This window comes from Colobus angolensis, unplaced genomic scaffold, assembly GCF_000951035.1.
Source record: "Colobus angolensis palliatus isolate OR3802 unplaced genomic scaffold, Cang.pa_1.0 Scaffold561, whole genome shotgun sequence".
Classification (NCBI taxonomy): Eukaryota; Metazoa; Chordata; class Mammalia; order Primates; family Cercopithecidae; genus Colobus; species Colobus angolensis.
This window is the reverse complement of record NW_012119166.1, coordinates 105,050-123,475: the sequence shown is the minus strand read 5'-3', so window position 1 is coordinate 123,475 and position 18,426 is coordinate 105,050. Positions and strand designations below refer to the sequence as shown.

General features: G+C 42.3%; 3 protein-coding genes across 4 annotated transcripts in view; 2 read left to right on the top strand and 1 right to left on the bottom strand.

Annotated features, from left to right (window-relative positions):
• MYLK3 (myosin light chain kinase 3) overlaps positions 1-1,867 on the top strand; it is a 43,004-nt gene extending 41,137 nt beyond the window's left edge. Inside the window, exon 13 of the mRNA XM_011961658.1 lies at positions 1,089-1,867. Coding sequence (XP_011817048.1) covers positions 1,089-1,148 — 60 coding nt within the window. The 3' untranslated portion in view covers positions 1,149-1,867. The remainder of the gene's footprint in view (positions 1-1,088) is intronic.
• Positions 1,868-8,509: 6,642 nt separating this feature from the next.
• Positions 8,510-16,054, bottom strand: ORC6 (origin recognition complex, subunit 6). Its single transcript, XM_011961655.1, has 7 exons — positions 15,371-16,054; positions 14,014-14,143; positions 12,633-12,796; positions 12,004-12,093; positions 10,348-10,460; positions 9,861-9,929; positions 8,510-9,162 (listed from the first exon to the last, which is right to left on the bottom strand). The coding sequence occupies exons 1-7, from the start codon at positions 15,433-15,435 to the stop codon at positions 9,035-9,037; spliced, it is 759 nt and encodes a 252-aa protein (XP_011817045.1). The 5' UTR covers positions 15,436-16,054; the 3' UTR covers positions 8,510-9,034.
• The window catches only part of VPS35 (vacuolar protein sorting 35 homolog (S. cerevisiae)), a 29,660-nt gene continuing 27,145 nt past the window's right edge, over positions 15,912-18,426 (top strand). Inside the window, exon 1 of one of the 2 annotated variants that reach the window (XM_011961656.1) lies at positions 15,912-16,014. In XM_011961656.1, coding sequence (XP_011817046.1) covers positions 16,012-16,014 — 3 coding nt within the window. In that variant the 5' untranslated portion in view covers positions 15,912-16,011. Of the gene's footprint in view, positions 16,832-18,426 lie in introns of both variants that reach the window. The other variant, XM_011961657.1, reaches the window with a different exon arrangement.

The window sequence follows — 18,426 nt, the reverse complement described above, 5'->3', positions numbered from 1 at the left end:
ATGTAACAAACCTGCACGTTGTGCACATGTACCCTAGATCTTAAAGTATAATTAAAAAAAAAAAAAAGCAATTGTGATCCAGGGAAGTGGCTTCCAACAATTTAATATAGACTTAGATCCTCACTGGGGATCCAAAAGCACAAACAAAACCCTTTATGTATGGAGCAAGTACACAAGAATACCTATATGTGTACACACATACTGGGAAAGACACACACACACACACACAACAAAAATTTGACTCAGGCATGGTGACCTGCACCTATAGTCCCAGCTATTCGGGAGGCTGAGTGGGGAGGATCACTTGAGTTCAGGAGTTTGAGGCTGCAGTGAGCCATGATCTTGCCAGTGTACTCCAGCCTGGGTGACAGAGTAAGACTCCCATCTCTGTTTAAAAAAAATCACAACATTTTCTCTAACAGAGTATGATGTATTCTGATATTTTCTATTCTGTGCCACTTGGCTTTATTTTTTAAATGCTGTTCACAACCCACCAATTTGATTTCATGACCCATTGCTTGGTTGTGAATCACAATTTGAAAAACACTGTTCTGTCAAAGCACGATGTAGGCTGATAAAAAATAAAAATAAGACACTGTTCTAGGGTGCTCCATTTTTAAAATGTGAAAAGGGCAGGATAAGCCTGGGTAACATAGTGGAGACACATCTCTACAAACAAGACAGAAATTAACTGGGCGTGGTGGCGCTTGCCTGTAGTCCCAGCTACTTTGGAGGCTGAGGTGGGAGGATCACTTGAACCCAGGAGGTGAAGGTTGCAGTGAGTCAAGATCATGCCACTGCACTCCAGCCTGGACAACAGAGCCAGACCCCATCCCCACCCCCACTCCCCTAAAAAAAAACAGGGGGTAGGATAATATATCTTCCCACTTCATATTTACTCCCAACATGCCCCTGAAAGTCATGTGATTATTCTATAATTATTTTAGAAACTTGTTTTTCCTTTAGGTGATCAGATTTAAACCAACCCCAGCAGCTGGACTCACTTAAATCCTTTTATTGTTTCTTTGTAAAGCAACTGGTCTGAAATATATGCTTTTTCTTTTCTTTTATTCTCTCCTTGCCTCAAGAAACATTTCTATGTGGTGACTGCTGCCAACAGGTTAAGGAAATTTCCAACTTCTCCCTAACCTTCAACTCTGCTGCTCCAGTGGGTCCAGAATTTACTGAGGCCAGTGGTGAAGTGAAGAGATGACTCAAAAATTTAAATAATTTGGCTTTTTGGTATTATTGATTCCACTTATTTTGTAAAAATGGTTATGGCTGCTGCCTTCCTTGTGGATGAAAAGTGGCTGTAAAGAAGCTTCCTAAGAACGTTTTTTTCTGCCTTGTAAGATCACTATGTGTGAAATGTTCTGTGTACCTTTCAAATATACCTACTTTTGGTGGTAAGTGTAGGGATGCTTTAGGTAGGTATTTTGCATATGTCGAATTTAAATTCTAAACTCATACTGATTAAATAACTCGGTAGACTACTTTGCAGGGGCCATGTTATTCGTATTATCTCCTCCAGTACAAAGAATTCCTAGAATTTTGATTTGCTCAGGTGTGAGATGACATTTTATTGTACTACCCCATTCTTGTGTCAAGCCATGTGGATTTAGGACAGTGATCTTCAAACTTGCTTTAACTTATGCTCCCTCTTGAGAATTAGCATCACTTGAAATGTCAAAATATGTCAACTATCATAGCCAAATCGGAGCAGTGATCATTTTGAATGTGCTTTTTAAATCTCCACACACCTCCACCTCTCTGATAATTCTGCCCTGTCCTAACCCCTCTGTCTTAATTACAAATTTCTGGTCTTGTAAGTTTGGAAGCTGATAGGCAATTTATGAAACAGATAAGAATGTAATGAGGTTCAGCTTTCTGAGAAAACACAGAAATGATACATCCTGAGACATCAAGGAAAGCGGCTCTTCTGCTGCCTCAGGCTGTAGCACGCTCTATACGTCTGTTGTCACTCTACACGTACACTTCCTATATACATGTACAGTTGACCCTTGAACAGGGTTTGAACTGCACGGTCGACTTACACGTGGATTTTCTTCTGCCTTTGCCACCCCTGAGACAGCAACACCATGCTCTCCTCTTCATCCCACTCTGCAGCTTACTCAACAGGAAGATGATGAACACCCTTATGATGATCCACTTTCACTTAATGAATAGTAAATATATGTTCTCCTCCTTATGATTTTAGTAACTTTTCTCTAGCTTACTTTATTGTAAGAATACAGTATATAAACTGGGTGCGGTGGCTCATGCCCATAATCCCAGCACTTTGGGAGGCTGAGGCAGGCAGATCACTTGAGGTCAGGAGTTCAAGACCAGCCTGGCCAACACAGTGAAACCCTGTCTCTACTAAAAATACAAAAGTTAGTGGGGCGTGGTGGCAGATGCCTATAATGTCGCTACTCCGGAGGCTGAGGCAGGAGAATTGCTTGAACCCGGGAGGTGGAGTTTGCAGTGAGCCAAGATTGTATCACTGCACTCCAGCCTGGGCAACCGAGCAAGACTCCGTCTCAAAAAAAAAAAAAAACCAGTATATGTGTATATACACACACACAAACACACACACACATGTACATGTGTGTGTATGGGTGTTAACTGACTATTTATATTATTGATAGGGCTTCCAGTCAACAATAGGCTATTAGTAGTTAAGTTTTTGGGGAGACAAAAGTTATACCCAGATTTTCAACTGCAAGGGGGTAGGGCACTCCTAACCCTCACATTGTTCAAGGGTCCACTGTACATTTAAACACTTTTCTGTATGCATTAGAGTAGCCCTGTGATCCCTTCACTGAAATCACACTGTTCTCAACATGGCAAGCAACTAACACTTTTTTTTTTTTTTTTTGAGACAGAGTCTCACTGTGTTGCCCAGGCTGGAGTGCAGTGGCATGATCTTGGCTCACTGCAGCCTCCGCCTCCTGGGCTCAGGCGATCATGAGTGGCTGGGACTATAGGTGCCCACTGCTACACCCAGCTAGTTTTTGTATTTTTAGTGGAGACAGGGTTTTGCCATGTTGCACAACCTGGTCTTGAGGTCAAGCGATCCACCTGCCCCAGCCTCCCAAAGTGCTAGGATTATAGGTGTGAGCCACGACACCCAGCTTCAACTAACACATTTACGAACTTGTACATATGTATATTTAGATACTTTACCAACTTGCAAAATGGTTAAAAGGAGTACTTTGTTATTAAAAAATACACAATCTTTTAAATTTCCTTACTTCTACATGATTTTTGTGCTGTTCCCATTTTTTTCTCGGGTGAGCAGCTTTAGTTTTTTATTTTATTTTTTTGAGAGAGTCTTCCTCTGTCACCTAGGCCGGAGTGCATTGGTGTGTTCTTGGCTCACTGCAACCTCTGCCTCCTGGGTTCAAGTGATCTTGTGCCTTAGCCTTCCAAGTAGCTGGGATTACAGGCATGTGCTGCCACGCCCAGCTAATTTTCGTATTTTTAGTAGAGATGGGGTTTTGCCATGTTGGCCAGGCTGGTCTTGAACTCCTGACCTTAGGTGATCCACCTGTCTTGGCCTCCCAAAGAGCTGGGAATATAGGTGTGAGCTACTGTGCTCAGCCTCAGGTGAGCAGCTTTAGTCAATGTTGTGAATTGTAGATTTTAATTAGACATGCAACAGTTTCACTACCTTTCAGGATTTTTGTCCCATAACAGAGGCTCTTCTTTTTTGACGGAGAGGTAGGCAGGTGGAGAGGTTATCCTGCTGCTGCAGTTCTCAGGTTGTTAAGTTTCCTCTGGAAGGCTAACCCTCATTGGGAAAAGTTTCAGTACCAGCAAGTCTAGGCCTGCTCCAAGTTGGTCAGCTGAAGAATGAACATCAGAAGACACAGCTGCTGGAAGTTGTCCTTTGATGAGACAGTGACAGTGATTTGGTAAAATGTCTTATTTTTTAAATGTCAGTTATCTTTCCTTAAAAGGTTTTTTGAGGGCAGCCTCCAGAAGGAGCTAGAGAGTATATTTTGTAGTTCTATTGTGGTTCATACCCTCCTTTGGACTTAAGATTCTGGAAAATGCTATGAATCATCTCCCCAGAAAAAGGTAGTTAATTACCGTATCTAGAGCAGCACTGCCCAACAAAAATATAGTACAGGCTATACACATAATTAAAACATTTCTAGTAGCTTCTCTAACAAAACTCATTGAAAATCAATTTTAATAATTTATATGTTAGTGTATCAAAAATATTTCAATACATAATCAAGATAAAATTGAGATATTTTACCAGCTACTAGGGAGGCTGGGGCCAGAGAATCACTTGAACCCAGGAGGTGGAGGTTGCAGTGAGCCAAGATTACAACATTGAACTCCAGCCTGGGCAATAACAGCAAAACTCAGTCTCAAAAAAAAGAGATTTGTATTCTTTTTCTCATACTAAGTCTCCAAAATCTGGTATACTTTACACTTAAAAACACATGTCAAGGCTGGGCATGGTGGCTCACATCTGTAATCCCAGCACTTTGGGAGGCCAAGCTGGGCAGATTGCTTGAGGCCAGGAGTTCGAGACCAGCCTGGCCAACATGGTAAAACCCCATCTCTAAAAATACAAAAATTAGCTGGGCATGGTGGTGCATACCTGTAATCCCAGCTACTTGGGAGACTAAGGCATAAGAATCACTTAAATAGGAGGCGGGGGTTGCAGTGAGCTGAGATCACATCACTGCACTCCAGCCTGGGTGGCAGAGCAAAACTTTGTCCCCATCCCCACCCCCCACACACAAAAAAATCCTGTCAATTCAGATGCTAGGTTTTCATCAGATGTACTTAATCTGTATTTAGATTTCTTAAAACTTACTGTGGAAAAATTATTTACATACTCAAGTTGTTTGAAACATAACTCAGTTTTTCAATAACTGAAGTATCTACTTTTACATGTATTGAAATCAAATAAAATTAGAAATTCAGTTCTGCAGTTGCACTAGCCACATTTTAAGTGTTTAACAGCCACGTGTGGTTAGTGGCATTTATACTGGACAGGGCAGATCTAGAAAGAATCCTGTATCTATCAATTTCAATTTTTTTCCCTTTATGCTGTTATTCCTTACCTTAGAGAAACAATTTCCCTCCAAAGTTCCTCTGAGGGGTCTGTTTAGGCCAGGCCCACACAAGTGAGCTATGTGGATTTTAGCATCCCTGATTTGAAATTTGAGGTTTTATGAAGCTTGAGTTTTTCTGGATTTTAATACTTTGCTGGTATATACTTAGCTCAAATATTTAATTGCAACTGTGTTGGGTCAACTATTTCTAATGGGACTTTTCCATTTGCATGTACAGTCACTGGAAACTGCTGGGCAGAGAAACTCTAAAAGGTAGTTGGGGCCCCCTCTTTTCACCTATCAGATTGGTGAAGAATTGGTGAGGGTGTGGGGAAAATGGCATTCTCCCACTTTTGATGGATATGTATCCAAATAAAAGTCATGCCCATGCTTTCTTTCATCCAGCAATTTTATTTCTAGAAATTTATCCCTCCGTACTTGAACAATTGTACAGAGATTTATGCAAAATGATGTTTACTATAGCATTGTTGCTAATGGCCCAGTAGAAACAACCAAGACATGCCTATTAGTTTGGTTTTAGTTAAATGAATTTTGCCACATCCATATAGTGGAATACCTCACGGCTGTTATAGATAGATTTAGATATACTGAAAGCCATTTTTTCTTAAAAAAAATTATAGAATGTATGTATGGTATCATCCCATTTGTGAAGAGACATATGCTTATATGTACATTAAAAAATTGTAGGATATGCAAGAAACTTAACAGTGGAATGTGAAAAGTGGGTGATTGGGAGAGGTGGAATTCCACTTTTCATTTATCTTTCTGAACCTTTTGAATCTTTTTTTTTTTTTTTTTACAATAAGCATGTATTCCTTTTTTTTTTTCAAGATGGCATCTTGCTCTGTTGCCAGGCTGGAGTGCAGTGGTGCAATCTCGGCTCACTGCAACATCCGCCTCCTGAGTTCAAGCGATTTTCCTGCCTCAGTCTCCTGAGTAGCTGGGTCTACAGGCATGCGCCACCACGCCCAGCTAATTTTTGTATTTTTAGTAGAGAAAGGCTTCCACCATGCTCGCCAGGATGGTCTTGATCTCTTGACCTCGTGATCTGCCCACCTCGGCCTCCCAAAGTGCTAGGATTACAGGTGTAAGCCACTGTGCCTGGCCCACATGTATTACTTTTATAATTAAAAATTCACAACTCAATGTCAAGTGTGAACCTTGTGTTGACCCTGATTTGAGCAAACAATAAAAAGATATTTTTGAGACATTTAGATTATGAATTTCACATTTGATGACAGAGTTACTATTAATTTTGTGAGGTGTGATATTGGCAATGTGGTTAAATGACTTCAGAGAAAAAGGAAGGTATAGTTAAGCAAGTATGGCAACATCTAATAATTTGGGTCTAGGTGATGTGTATGGGTTTCATTATACTGTCCTCTTTACTGTTGTATTTGAAAACATTCATGACAAAAAAAACTTTTTGATCAGTTAAACCATGAAGAACTGTTAAAGAAGTGAGCTTCCAAAAAGTGTTTATAACAGTACTGAAACACATGAATTCACTAACTAGTAAGCATCTGTATTAGGGTTCTCTAGATGGACAAGAGATATATATACACACACATATATGGGTATATACATATATATGTATATAAAGGGGAGTTTATTAAGTATTAACTTATATGATCACAAGGTCCCACAATAGGCTGTCTGCAAGCTGAGGAGCAAGAAGAGCCAGTCCGAGTTCCAAAACTGAAGAACTTGAAGTCTGATGTTCGAAGGCAGGAAGCATCCAGCACAGGACAAAGATGTAGGCTGGGAGCTAGAAATCTAAATCTTGGCACCAAATAACAAATTATATAGCTTCTATTTTTTTAAGATAGTCTCGTCTGTCACCCAGCCTGGAGTGCTGTGACACGGTATCGGCTCACTGCAACCTCCACCTCCCGGGTTCAAGCAATTCTTGTGCCTCAGCCTCCTGCATAGCTAGGGCTACAGGCACAAGCCACCACGCCTGGCTAATTTTTTGTATTTTTAGTAGAGATAGGGTTTTGCCATATTGCCCAGGCTGGTCTTGAACTCCTGAGCTCAGGCAATCTGCCTGCCTCAGCCTCCCAAAGTGTACTTCACAAATACAATAATAACTTTAATCCTCACAAGGCAGGTATTTCTATTTTAGCTATTGTTATTCTTTTTTTTTTTTAAGCAATGGGGTCTCCCTATATTGCCCAGGCTGGAGTGCAGTGGCTATTCACAGGTGTGAATAGCATACTAGAGACTTAAACTCTTTGGCTCAAGTGATCCTCCTGCCTTGGCCCCTGAGTAGCTGTGACTGTAGGTGCACACCACTGTGCCCAGTTTTTCTATTTTATAAATAGGAAAACTTAGGCTCAGTAAGATTTTGGGCTTTTGTTACGGGAGAAGTAGCAGAGCCAGAATTTAAACCCAAGTGTGTGTGATTCCAAAGCTCATGTTTATTCCCCCAATAATAAACAGGCCTTGCCAGACATGCTTATGTTGGGATCATTTGATTGTGGTATTTCTTTAGCCTTAGTCTGCTAAAGTTCTAAAACTAAAAAGGGTAGGGGGGAAAAAAGAGACATCACCTTTAGTCATTCTAGATCTATGTGGCAGGTATTCATTACTTGTAGCAGAAAAAAAGCAACCATTATTATTACTGATGCCATTCTAAGTAGATTTTAAACATTTAGATGCAATCCCTTTATCATGGAAATATTTAATTATATCATATATTCTTAATTTTAGTTAAAATCATGTCTGGCACGATGCCTTTAGCAACTTCTTACCATCCATGAAACGGTCCTCTTCCATAGTCTTAAAATAAGTAGTATTTACTAAGTTTACGTTTTTTCAATATGTAGATATTAAAAAAGAAAAACTTGATTTTTTAAAAAGTTGCTAATGTTTAATTCATTATGAGACCTCCATATGTGAGATTCTTTCTCTATTCTATTATTTTCTAAATGCTTACTCATAGCAGGTACTGTGCTAAATGCTTTATATGTATTGGCTCAGAAACTCCTCCATATTATCTACGAGGTGGTACCATTTCTATTCCTACTTTATAGATGAGGCATAAAAAAGTTAATTTGCTAAAGGTTTCACAGGTGGTAAGTGGCTGAGCAGGGTTTTAAAGTCTGATCTGAGTTTGTGGTCTGGCAGGCAGTGTGGCTCAGTGGACAGGAACTTGATAGAGGAGACATAGCTTTTAGCATAAGAAGGATTCCCCCAAACTGATGACAAGTACAACTTGAATGCATATACAAATAACATTTATTAACTTAGGCTGTACAATATACTGATTTAGTCAAATAAAAAATACCTCGCACAAAACCTCAAGTAAAAATCTGTAAGGTGTCATTCAGATTGAATTTTATATTCTGAATAAGACAAGGGACTGCCATTCACTTAAAACAAAGCAAAATGACTCCAATTCCATTTATTCATTTATTTATTTTGAGATAAGTCTCGCTCTATCATCCAGGCTAGAGTGTGGTGGTGTGATCTCGGCTCACTGCAGCCTCCGCCTCCCAGGTTCAAGTGATGCTCCTGTCTCAGCCCACTGAGGAGCTGGGATTACAGGCACGCACCACCATACCTAGCTACTTTTTGTATTTTTAGTAGAGACGGGGTTTCACCACGTTGGCCAGGCTGGTCTCGAGCTCCACCCACCTCGGCCTCCCAAAGTGCTGGGATTACAGGCATGAGCCACTGCACCCGGCCTCCAATTCCATTTTGTAGGAGAGCACATGAGGCTACACCAATCAGGCACTGTGGCTGGTCTAATGCCCACACCAGGGACCAGCCCACTGCCCAGACTTAGCCTCCGGGTAGGCTGCTTTGCTATTAAGGCAATAGTCTTAGGATCCTTGTTATAAAAGTTTAAACAAAATCCCAAAGCTCTCAAGTCTTCCTGGAGGTGGCAATGTACTATCAGTTTGGAATGCATACCAGTCTGGAAGCTGAAATTACTCTGCTGTAGCCTTTTGAGCATTGGCAGCATTTTCCAAAATTTTTCTTTTCCATTCTTCATAATCCTGTGTCAGATCTTCATCTTTCTGTGGTTTATGTGGCATCTCCTCTACCTTCTCCATTTCTGACAGAAAATCATCTAAAGCAATTTCAAAATTCTTATGCTTAGAAATGAAATTTAAAAAAAGTAAACCTGTTTAAATTGTCTAAAACAGAAAAGAAGATACTGAAATGAAGTGGAGAAACAGCAGTTATCACTTTTTTTGAGATGGGGTCTTGTAATGTTGCTCAGGCTGCACTCAGGAGGTTCAAATGATCCTCCCACCTCCACCTCCTGAGTAACTGGGACCATGGCTGGGGCTATAGGCTCACACTACCACACCTAGCTTAGCTATCACTTTTTTCTCTCCCTTACACTCCAAGCATTCCAAGACATCTAACAATAGCTAACGTCTATCAAGCACTTAACTGGTGCTTGAGAGGCACTGAACCAAGTACTTTAAATGGCATTATTTCCTTTAACCCCTACTACACTCCATAATAGGCAATAATATTAATCACATTTTATAGATCAGGAAACTGAGGCTCACAGAAATTATAGACTTTCTTAGAATCCCATAGCCAGTGGCTGGGCAGACATATTCTTAATTACCCAATACTGATGTTACTTCCATCATTGATTGCTTGGAAAACTGGTCTTATCAAATGATTCACAGTCAGAATTTACTTAAAACTGAACTCCTGTCAGGCAAGCTGCTAGGGCAGCACTAGGCTGTTCACTGCATAAAATGTCAATGTCAGTACCGTGTTAGTAAAACTTACCCTTTGCTGGGGCTTCAACCACTATCTTCTTTTTCTTCCGTGGTGGAGCAGCTAAATCTTCAGGTTCTCCTTTAAGAAGTGTTATCAAGGTTAATTTTTCTCCTGTCCTCAATTTCAGTATTTGGGCATGTTTTGGATCACAAATAAAATTAGACACCTTAACTATCAAGTATGAGAAGAAGGAGAAGACAAATGATCTTAGACTTCTCTTTTCTTTGGCCTCTCTTGTCAGACTTGAGAATCATTTCTATCCTGGCTTATGTATCTACAGGCTGGTATTTAACATGGGAACATGTTAATAAAGAATCTATTTTCCAGGCATAGATTCATGGAATCATAGGTTAGAAACATCAATAAAAACATAACTGGTCCACATGTAATACAGAATTTAGGAAGCAGCCAGTTTACACATTTGAAAATATCTGACTTTTACAAACAGAAGTACTACATTTTCAAATGACACATTCTTGAACTACAGAATACTTACTGTTGACCTGCTGGCCAATCTTCTCTAGTTGTTTACACAGTCGATCAAATATAGCTTTTTTCACACCGGATGTGGCTACCATTTTGTTTTTATCCACTTTCAGCTTTAGAATCCTACAAAACAATTTCATAAGTTGCTTTTCTCAAGACCTGTACAGTTTTCTTCTCTGGGCAACCAGATAATCAACTTATTTTCTTTTTGACCATGCTTTAAGAGCCTCTGTCTAGTTTTTTCCTTCATTCCAAACATGTTATTATCTGTGCTAAGTTGTTTAGTTGTTTATTGGACTGAGAGTTAAAATGCACATGGGATCTGTTTTATAACAAAAGGGGCACATAAAAGACATTTGCTGTAGTGTTTCGTGACTTTTAGAACTCTTTAGTAAATCTCAGATTAATTTAATGAATGACAATCATAGGACTTTTGAATGTTCCACTCATTTTAACTCACAGGATATTTATATTTATATTACGGGAATGTAACAACCCCACCCCACCCTGAAAATAAACTCTCCTAGTAACACTCCACAGCAACCACTAATTACAAACACAAAATAAACTTTTTCTTCAGGGTAATAGACCTGTCAAGACCTTTTCTTACTCAGCGTAATATGGTTTCAAAAGTAGGGTTGACTAGTCTCACTGTTTTCTACAATAACAGCTACATTCCCTCTTTATATGCACATACTTTTGTTGAATTGAAGAGATGTTTTCTACAAATGCCAATTAATATTCCTAGGTATGTAGCTAATAGAGCCAAGCATACCAAAATTATTGAGTAGGTAGTGAGAAATCCATTCTTTAAGGGCCAACTACATTTTGTTTTCTAAGGAGTTTTCTGGCAAGATAAAAATAAGACAACTTTAGACAAAGATATCAACTATTACTAATATTTCCAAGGTAACATTTCAGTATACACATAGATAACCCACAATTCTAAGATTCAGATGTGAGAATTTATCACTAAAATATGTTATAAATCCCTTGAAGAACAGTTGTAGCCAGTGCTTTTTTTTTTTTTTTTTTTTTTAGAGACAGGGTGTTGCTACGTTGCCTAGGCTACAGTGTAGTAGCATGACCACAGCTCACTATAACCAAGAACTCCTAGGCTTCAGTGAGAATTCAGCCTCAGCCTCCTGAGTAGCTGAGAAGCCAGGACTGGAGGCACGCGTTGACACCCAGTTAATTTTTTTTTTCTCTTAAGAGATTCGGGTCTCACTATGTTGTCTAGGCTAGTCTTGAACTCCTTGCCTCAAGCAGTCCTCCTGCCTCTACCTCCCAAAGTGTTGGGATTCCAGGCAGGAGCCACCATGCCTGGCCCAGCCAGTACTTTTAAAAATATACGAGCAGAAAATCACATATGAAGATTGTTTTAATGACAGATATCATCTCTTATAAAAGGCAGACTGAAATCAGAATTCCCAGCATATGTATACAGCTGCTATATGGCTGGTGGAATTCTGACGACAATAGTTCCAAGTTGTTAGCTACATTATGGCATAAACTAGGAATATGGTCACTTGGCCAATATTCCTAATATTATTTTTAGGGGAAAATATGCTCTGAATTCATATCAACTAAATTAGAAGTATTCCTTGGAGATGAAAAACCAACTTGTAAATTGGTAACTTTACTGAATGTTTAATAAAATACTTACTTGCATGCTGAAAGCAGTGCAGCAGAAGTGAAAAGTGGCCTGGATAAGTCAAGATCTACTTGCTGTGTCTGGGGAAGACTGGACTCATAGCTAAAGAAGTTATTGCAGAATTATGTTAGAAAATATTATTTGAAAAGAGACTGAAAGTGCAAATCAGAACTTACAAGCTTTTAAAATGGATGAGATATGTGTGATGTCACTTAACATGAGTTATTTTTTTAAGACTGAAAATTAACCAGAACAGGACAACGGGTAATTTGTATCTACCAGTACAAATTTTCTGGTCCCGCCTCACTCCTCACCCCCCACCATGAAGTCTTGCTCTGTCATCCAGGCTGGAGTGCAGTGATGCAATCTTGGCTTACTGCAACCTCCACCTCCTGGGTTCAAGCAATTCTCCTGTCACAGCCTCCCGAGTAGCTGGGATTACAGGTGCATGACACCATGCCCAGCTAATTTTTGTATTTTTAGTAGAAATGGGGTTTCACCACCTTGGCCAGGTTGGTCTTGAACTCCTGACCACATGATCCAACCTACTCGGCCTCCCAAAGTGCTGGGATTACAGGTGTGAGCCACCACACCCCGCCTATTGGTATACATTTTCAATTAAGGTTCTTTATGTCCCATACCTTTTTAGTATCTTTGAAGCCATATTCACTGCTTCTGTACAGCTAAACTGTACAGCTAGGTCTCTTATTCCAATATTTGAATTCAGGCCTAGTAAACACTCAAACGATTTAAGACAGCTCTGATATGTCTTCTTGTTCAAACCAGAAAGTTTAATTAAATAAGCCTGTGAAAGGAAACACACATACACAAATCATAAAAACTTTACATTCTATATATTAGTACCCTTAAACACTTGTTTAATAAGCAGTATAACTTTTCAAAATTAATTTTGTGGCAAACCTTAATACCTAAAGGTTTAGCTTCATTTAGTCAAAAAATTGGTAATCATGTCAGGCTGAGGAAGTACTGCTTTCAAAGAGTTCAAACTATACAAAAGCAGGCAGTCATGCATATGCACAGATGATTTAAAATTATAACACAATACTAACATAGTCAAACAGGCAGTAAAAAACCACAGGAAACACATATATGGTTACTTGTGTTTATACAAAGGTGCTGTTTATTATTATTATTGGGAAAAGGAAGGAGAGAAGTAGTGGGACTGGAGTAGGGGCAGGCTGGGGTGGTGTGGGTGTGTGTGTGTGAGTGTGAAAGAGGAAAAGGAAAATAGGAAAAGAAACAGGAGGATCCACTGTGGGAAACCAGCTCTGTCTGGGAGACTTAAGTTTCAATGTAACAATAAGGCAGGGTCATGTAAGACAAATAGGAGTTTACCAGAAGAGTACTGCAGGAAAAAACAAGGTATTGCATTTTCAAAGCCACAAATCATTGAAGTGAAGAGTCTGTTAAGTGAATACTGTAGCTTGAGGCCAGGATTCAAGAGAGGCTGGAGGGTTTGATGGTCATCAACAAAGCTTTGTTTTTAATATTACCATTTAATGAGTGTATCATTATGACACAGGTACTGTGTTAATGGTGTTATGTACGTTTAATCCTCCTCACGATAATCCAGTGAAATTGGATATTTTATCTTCACTTTATGGACGAGGACACTGAAGGCTAACAGAACTAGCTAGTGTGGAGATTTGATCTCAACACGCAACTCCTCCTGACCCCAAAGCTTGTTCTCTCAAACACTGTGACACTCGAAGAAAAGCACAGGGGTTTGGACGTGGTTTAAGAGGAGGATAATGCTACCAGCAATGTGGAAGATGGCCTCCAGCCGAGAAAGAGGTGGTCAGGGAAAACAGTGATGAGTAAAGAAAACATGGAAACATTTTTTTCCAAAGCAAACTGATTCTACAGTATTTCCAGAATAACATACAAGAATAGCCAGGCCAATCTAAAACAAGAGTTTTTACTGGGGTTTAGTTCAACCAAAAGTTAAAAGAGCTTCACTGTTGCACTGGATTATTCAGGCATTTGGTAGGACCTACTTACCCTGTCCAAGGGACACTTCATCCAGGAAGCTGCAAGGTCCAGGCACATGACTGCACTGCTGGTCTCCGTGGTGCGCGCGGAGAGGCCGACACACTTCACCCGGGACAGGCGCAAGTACTCCTCTGCTTTCCTGGTTAAAAGGGCAGTGTGTTCGCTACAACTTGTTCAGAAGTTTGCTCAACACGTTGGTAAACAACGAATACAGCCTGGTGAGCTTCACACTAAACCTAACTCCTGTGGCACGTTTATCTGGGGCTGGGAATGAAGGTCATATCCTCTGGGGAGAGGAAGACAGAACCAGCACTGACTCCAAACATCACTGTGCTCAAATGCTTTCAGGCAAAAGGAAGTTAAATTTCGACAAAAAAAAAAAAACCCTTCTTTCCTCCTTCCATTACTGGAACAAGCATGAACTATCACAGAGGCAGGCAGGTTAGACCAGGGTTCCCCCTTTCCTCCTATTTCCTTTAAATCAGTAGTTCTTAAACTTGATTGTAGGCGAGAATCACCTTGGGGCGTGTGAAAACAAATTACTGGGTCCCAGGCCGAGTTACTGATCAGTAGGCTTGAGGTGGGACCGAAGAATTTGTATTTCTAACAAGAGACAAGATGATATGGCTGTTGCTGGTCCAGGAACCACATTTTGAGAGCCACTGTTCTAAACGACTACCGAGTCTTGCAGGTGTGTCTTCAAATCTTTTAAGTGCTCTATTCCTTGCCTTCCCTAGCCTGACTGCTCCACGTTTTAGCTACAATGGCTTTATTTCGAACCCCGGATCCCGCTTCCCATCTCAAGGCTTTTGCAGGAGCTGTCGTCCCTGCCTGGGCAGCTCTTGCCGTATCTTTCCTCGCCTAGCACCTGCCATCAATCTGGCCTCAGCGGGAACAGCGCCCGCTTTTCCGAGTTTTTGTTGTTTTGTTAAAGGCAGCCGCTAGGCCGCGCTCCACCCGAAGCCCAGTGGTTCTGGCACACGGCCCGGTTAAGGTCCTCGCCCTTATAGACAACGGAGTCTGCGCCGCGTTGTCGGGTTCCCTGCTGTAAACCCGACTGCAGTAGGCGTTGGCGAAATGAGCGGCAAGTTCTCCCTGGCTCATTTTTCTACCACCGTGCTACCCGCGGACAGGGCTGGCTGTTCCCAGGGACGTTTGCCATCGCCGTTTGCTATCGCCCTTCTTGCCATCTCATTTAAGCTTACGGCCGGGAAGTTTCTGTTGAAGTAGGCCCTACACCCCGCCCGGCCCCAGCGCTCCCCGTCACTTCCGCGCCGCCCGACGCCTGGGAAGGGCGCCGGCCTTGTCTGAGGGCCCAGGGCCGCGAGGCGGGAGCCCAGCCCTGGTCTTGCGCGGCCGAACTCACCTCAGCATGTCGGGCTGGGCAAGGCCCAGGCGCGGAGCTAGGCGCCCGATCAGCTCCGACCCCATAGCGCCGGCACTAAAGCCAACAACGCCGGCGAATGCCGCGGGGCAACGAAACCGGCGCGCAAAGGCTGCACCAGCCAGTGAGAGCCAGGCCCCACCCCCGGCGCATGTGGATTGGTTGGGACAGGACGTTGAGACCGTCCCACAAGCCAATCAGGGTCTTCTTTTGCGCATGCGCATCACTAGCGCGCTCGCCAAGGCACAAATGGTGAAAGTGGACTTGTAGGCTTTCCCTCCTTCCATTCCTTTCTTCTTGACAAACTCATCACACACTGCCTTTCCCTCCTGTTGTCTCCTGTCTGCCGCCGGGGGATCCCCACTGCGCTGCACCGACTGCCCACTCTCACACGCTGTGGTGAGATTGGCGGGCGCCCAGGTCCGTCCATCTAGCATCAAGTGGCCAGGGCCAATAAGCACGCGAGACTTCGGTTCCTAGAAGTAGGCCAATCAATGAGCAGCCTGTAGGGCCCGGGGGTGGGGCTAGGGAGGGCGGGGCTTGGAGGGGGCCGCAGCGTCACATGACCGCGGGAGGTTCCGCGCGGGGTGGGTGCTCCTTGCCGCAGGCTCTGGGGAGTCGCCATGGTGAGTGCTGAGGGGGCAGTAGCACCCTGGCCGACCCTCCTTGTAGCCCCTGCTCTCTCCCACCGCCCCGGACCCCAGCGAAGGGAGAAGAGGCCCCACAGACCGTTCGGGACTAAGACCAGCCCGATTTGGCCTGCGGGATAGGGGACAGGAGGAGGAAGGCCGCGGGCAGGCTGATCCGGGCCGGGGTGGGCGGCGGCTCCTGGCTGCGGCCGTTGCTGAGAGACGGGGCGGCCTCTCTGTGGGGGTGACTTGGCCTGTAGGCTTTGGGATCCATGAAGGCCTGCGGCCTCCTGTAAGTGGAATCGGCAGCCTGCCTGCCACGAGGGGACCCGTAGTCCAAGGTCTGAGCGTCTGGCCCCCGGAGCCCGCGGAGGCCCTGAGATCGGAGTTGGCGCCGGGACCCGCCCAGATCTTGCGTATTCTACTTTTGTGCCTAGTTGTGCTCGGCGGTCCTCACGCCCCCCTGGAGGGGTCGCAGTGGTTCCTTGGCCTTTGTTGGCCTCGTACCCGCCTTCGGCTGCAGTGTTGGTCAGCGAGTTCTGGGGACCTGCTTACATGAATTTCCTGGAAGGAATCAGGCTGTTTTCTAATCCTGACGGTCGGAAAGGAGACTGATTGTTTCCTTTAGCATTTGTGCGTTGGGCGCACCTTGGCTCTTTTGTCTCTCCATTGATGAAATCCAAGTATTTGACTGGCTAGAAGCAGTCCTTCTCCTTAAGGCCCCTCTATGACGGCAGCAAATCGTGGTGTGGCTGTTGGCCGGTAAACTTGAACTTCCTCAAAATGTGAATCTTTGTGTCTGGTTCCCACAAAGGCAAGTTGTCACTTGCATTTTATTAGCGTTTGACATAGCCTGCACTGTGCAAATAAATTTTTTGAGTATATACTGTATGTCCGCTTTAATTATCTTACTCTGTGTAGACAGGCTTCTGTAAATCTGTAAGCCTGGAAACAGATTTCACTTTAAATGTCTTAGTGCCGGAAAGGATTAAGTGTTTTACAAATACTATTTTCATATAACATTGCCTTACAAGGTGATTTTTGCCTGTTTCTCAGAATATTTGTGATTGGGAATTGAAACAAGACCGGCGCAAAGTTTGACTTTAGGATTTGTGTGTTTCCCAGCGTTTATGGATTGACATTTATATTGTTTTGTAATGGAAAACACTTAATTGAGGATGTATTACACACTCCGATTCTTTGTTGGGTGAACCAGTTGGGAGCAATCAGCCAGACACACAATCTTGTCCTCATGAATTTTATTGGGAAAGGAAACTTGAGTATTCGTTCTTTCACAGTCACTGTCTGTAATTTAGGCAGGTCGCTTAGTCTTCTTGGTATCGCACTTTTGCATCCGAAAGCAAGTGTTGGCCCCTTTGGCCCTTCCAAGCCCTAAACTTCTAGAATCCACTTCAATTCATCAAACATCTTGTGTGCCTTTAGTGTCACGGGCTGTGGCACTGGGTTCCAATGTCGAACTTAAGAGGCTACTGTGGGAGATAAGCTTGTAGAACTTAACTGTAATACAGTGTGTGGATTGCTTTACTAACATTGTCAACTCAGTGCTTTGGGGTCATGGAGGGATAGTTTTGCCTGGGGATTTTGGGAAGAACTACAGGAAGTAACGTGAACTGAGACTATAAAGAGGGTGGACAGAAATTCTCCAGGTGGAAAGAAAAGGTATTGCTAATAGATGAAGCCAGAATGTTCAGTGTGCTCCATCAGAGGTTTCTTGGGGATATGTATTGGAAATGAAGGTAGAGCCATTTGGTGTTCAAATTATATTTTGAAGTTCTTATGCCCTCATCATCCTTATTTCTCTCTACTTCAGTTGTCAATGTATGCCGTGTCATTTTTAAAATAGTTCTTTCATTAACATGATACTCTGTATCTTTGTTTGAAGAGGTGAGTGTTACATTTGGTTTACATTGTACTGTCAGATTACATCTACAGCATATGAGCAGGGAGATGGAACCACAATAGGTTTCTGACGTAAGTGGAGATAATTATTTGTATCTAAACTGAATAATAATTGTAGCACTTATTAAGTGCTTATTACTAAGTAGTAGGCACCTTTTGAGCTTTGGTTTCATTTGTTCTTCATAACAGTGGTGGGGGTACTCTCATCTCTGTTTCGTAGAAGAGGAAACAAAAGCACATTGTTTGAATGGAGAGTAGTTTTCCAAGTGATCAGTTCATGATGACCTTTGCTTTGCTCTGCACCTTATAACTGTAGTCTTGAGAGGGCTGTTTGTGGGTCTCAAGCTAAAATGGCCCTAATCACAAATGTTAATTTGATCCCCATTCTGTAGGGTTTCCATTTTCTTCTGATCCGGGTAGCTGTGAAGTACAGTCATTTACAAATGGAAAACCACTGTAATGATTGAGGAAACATTGGTTAATTGACTT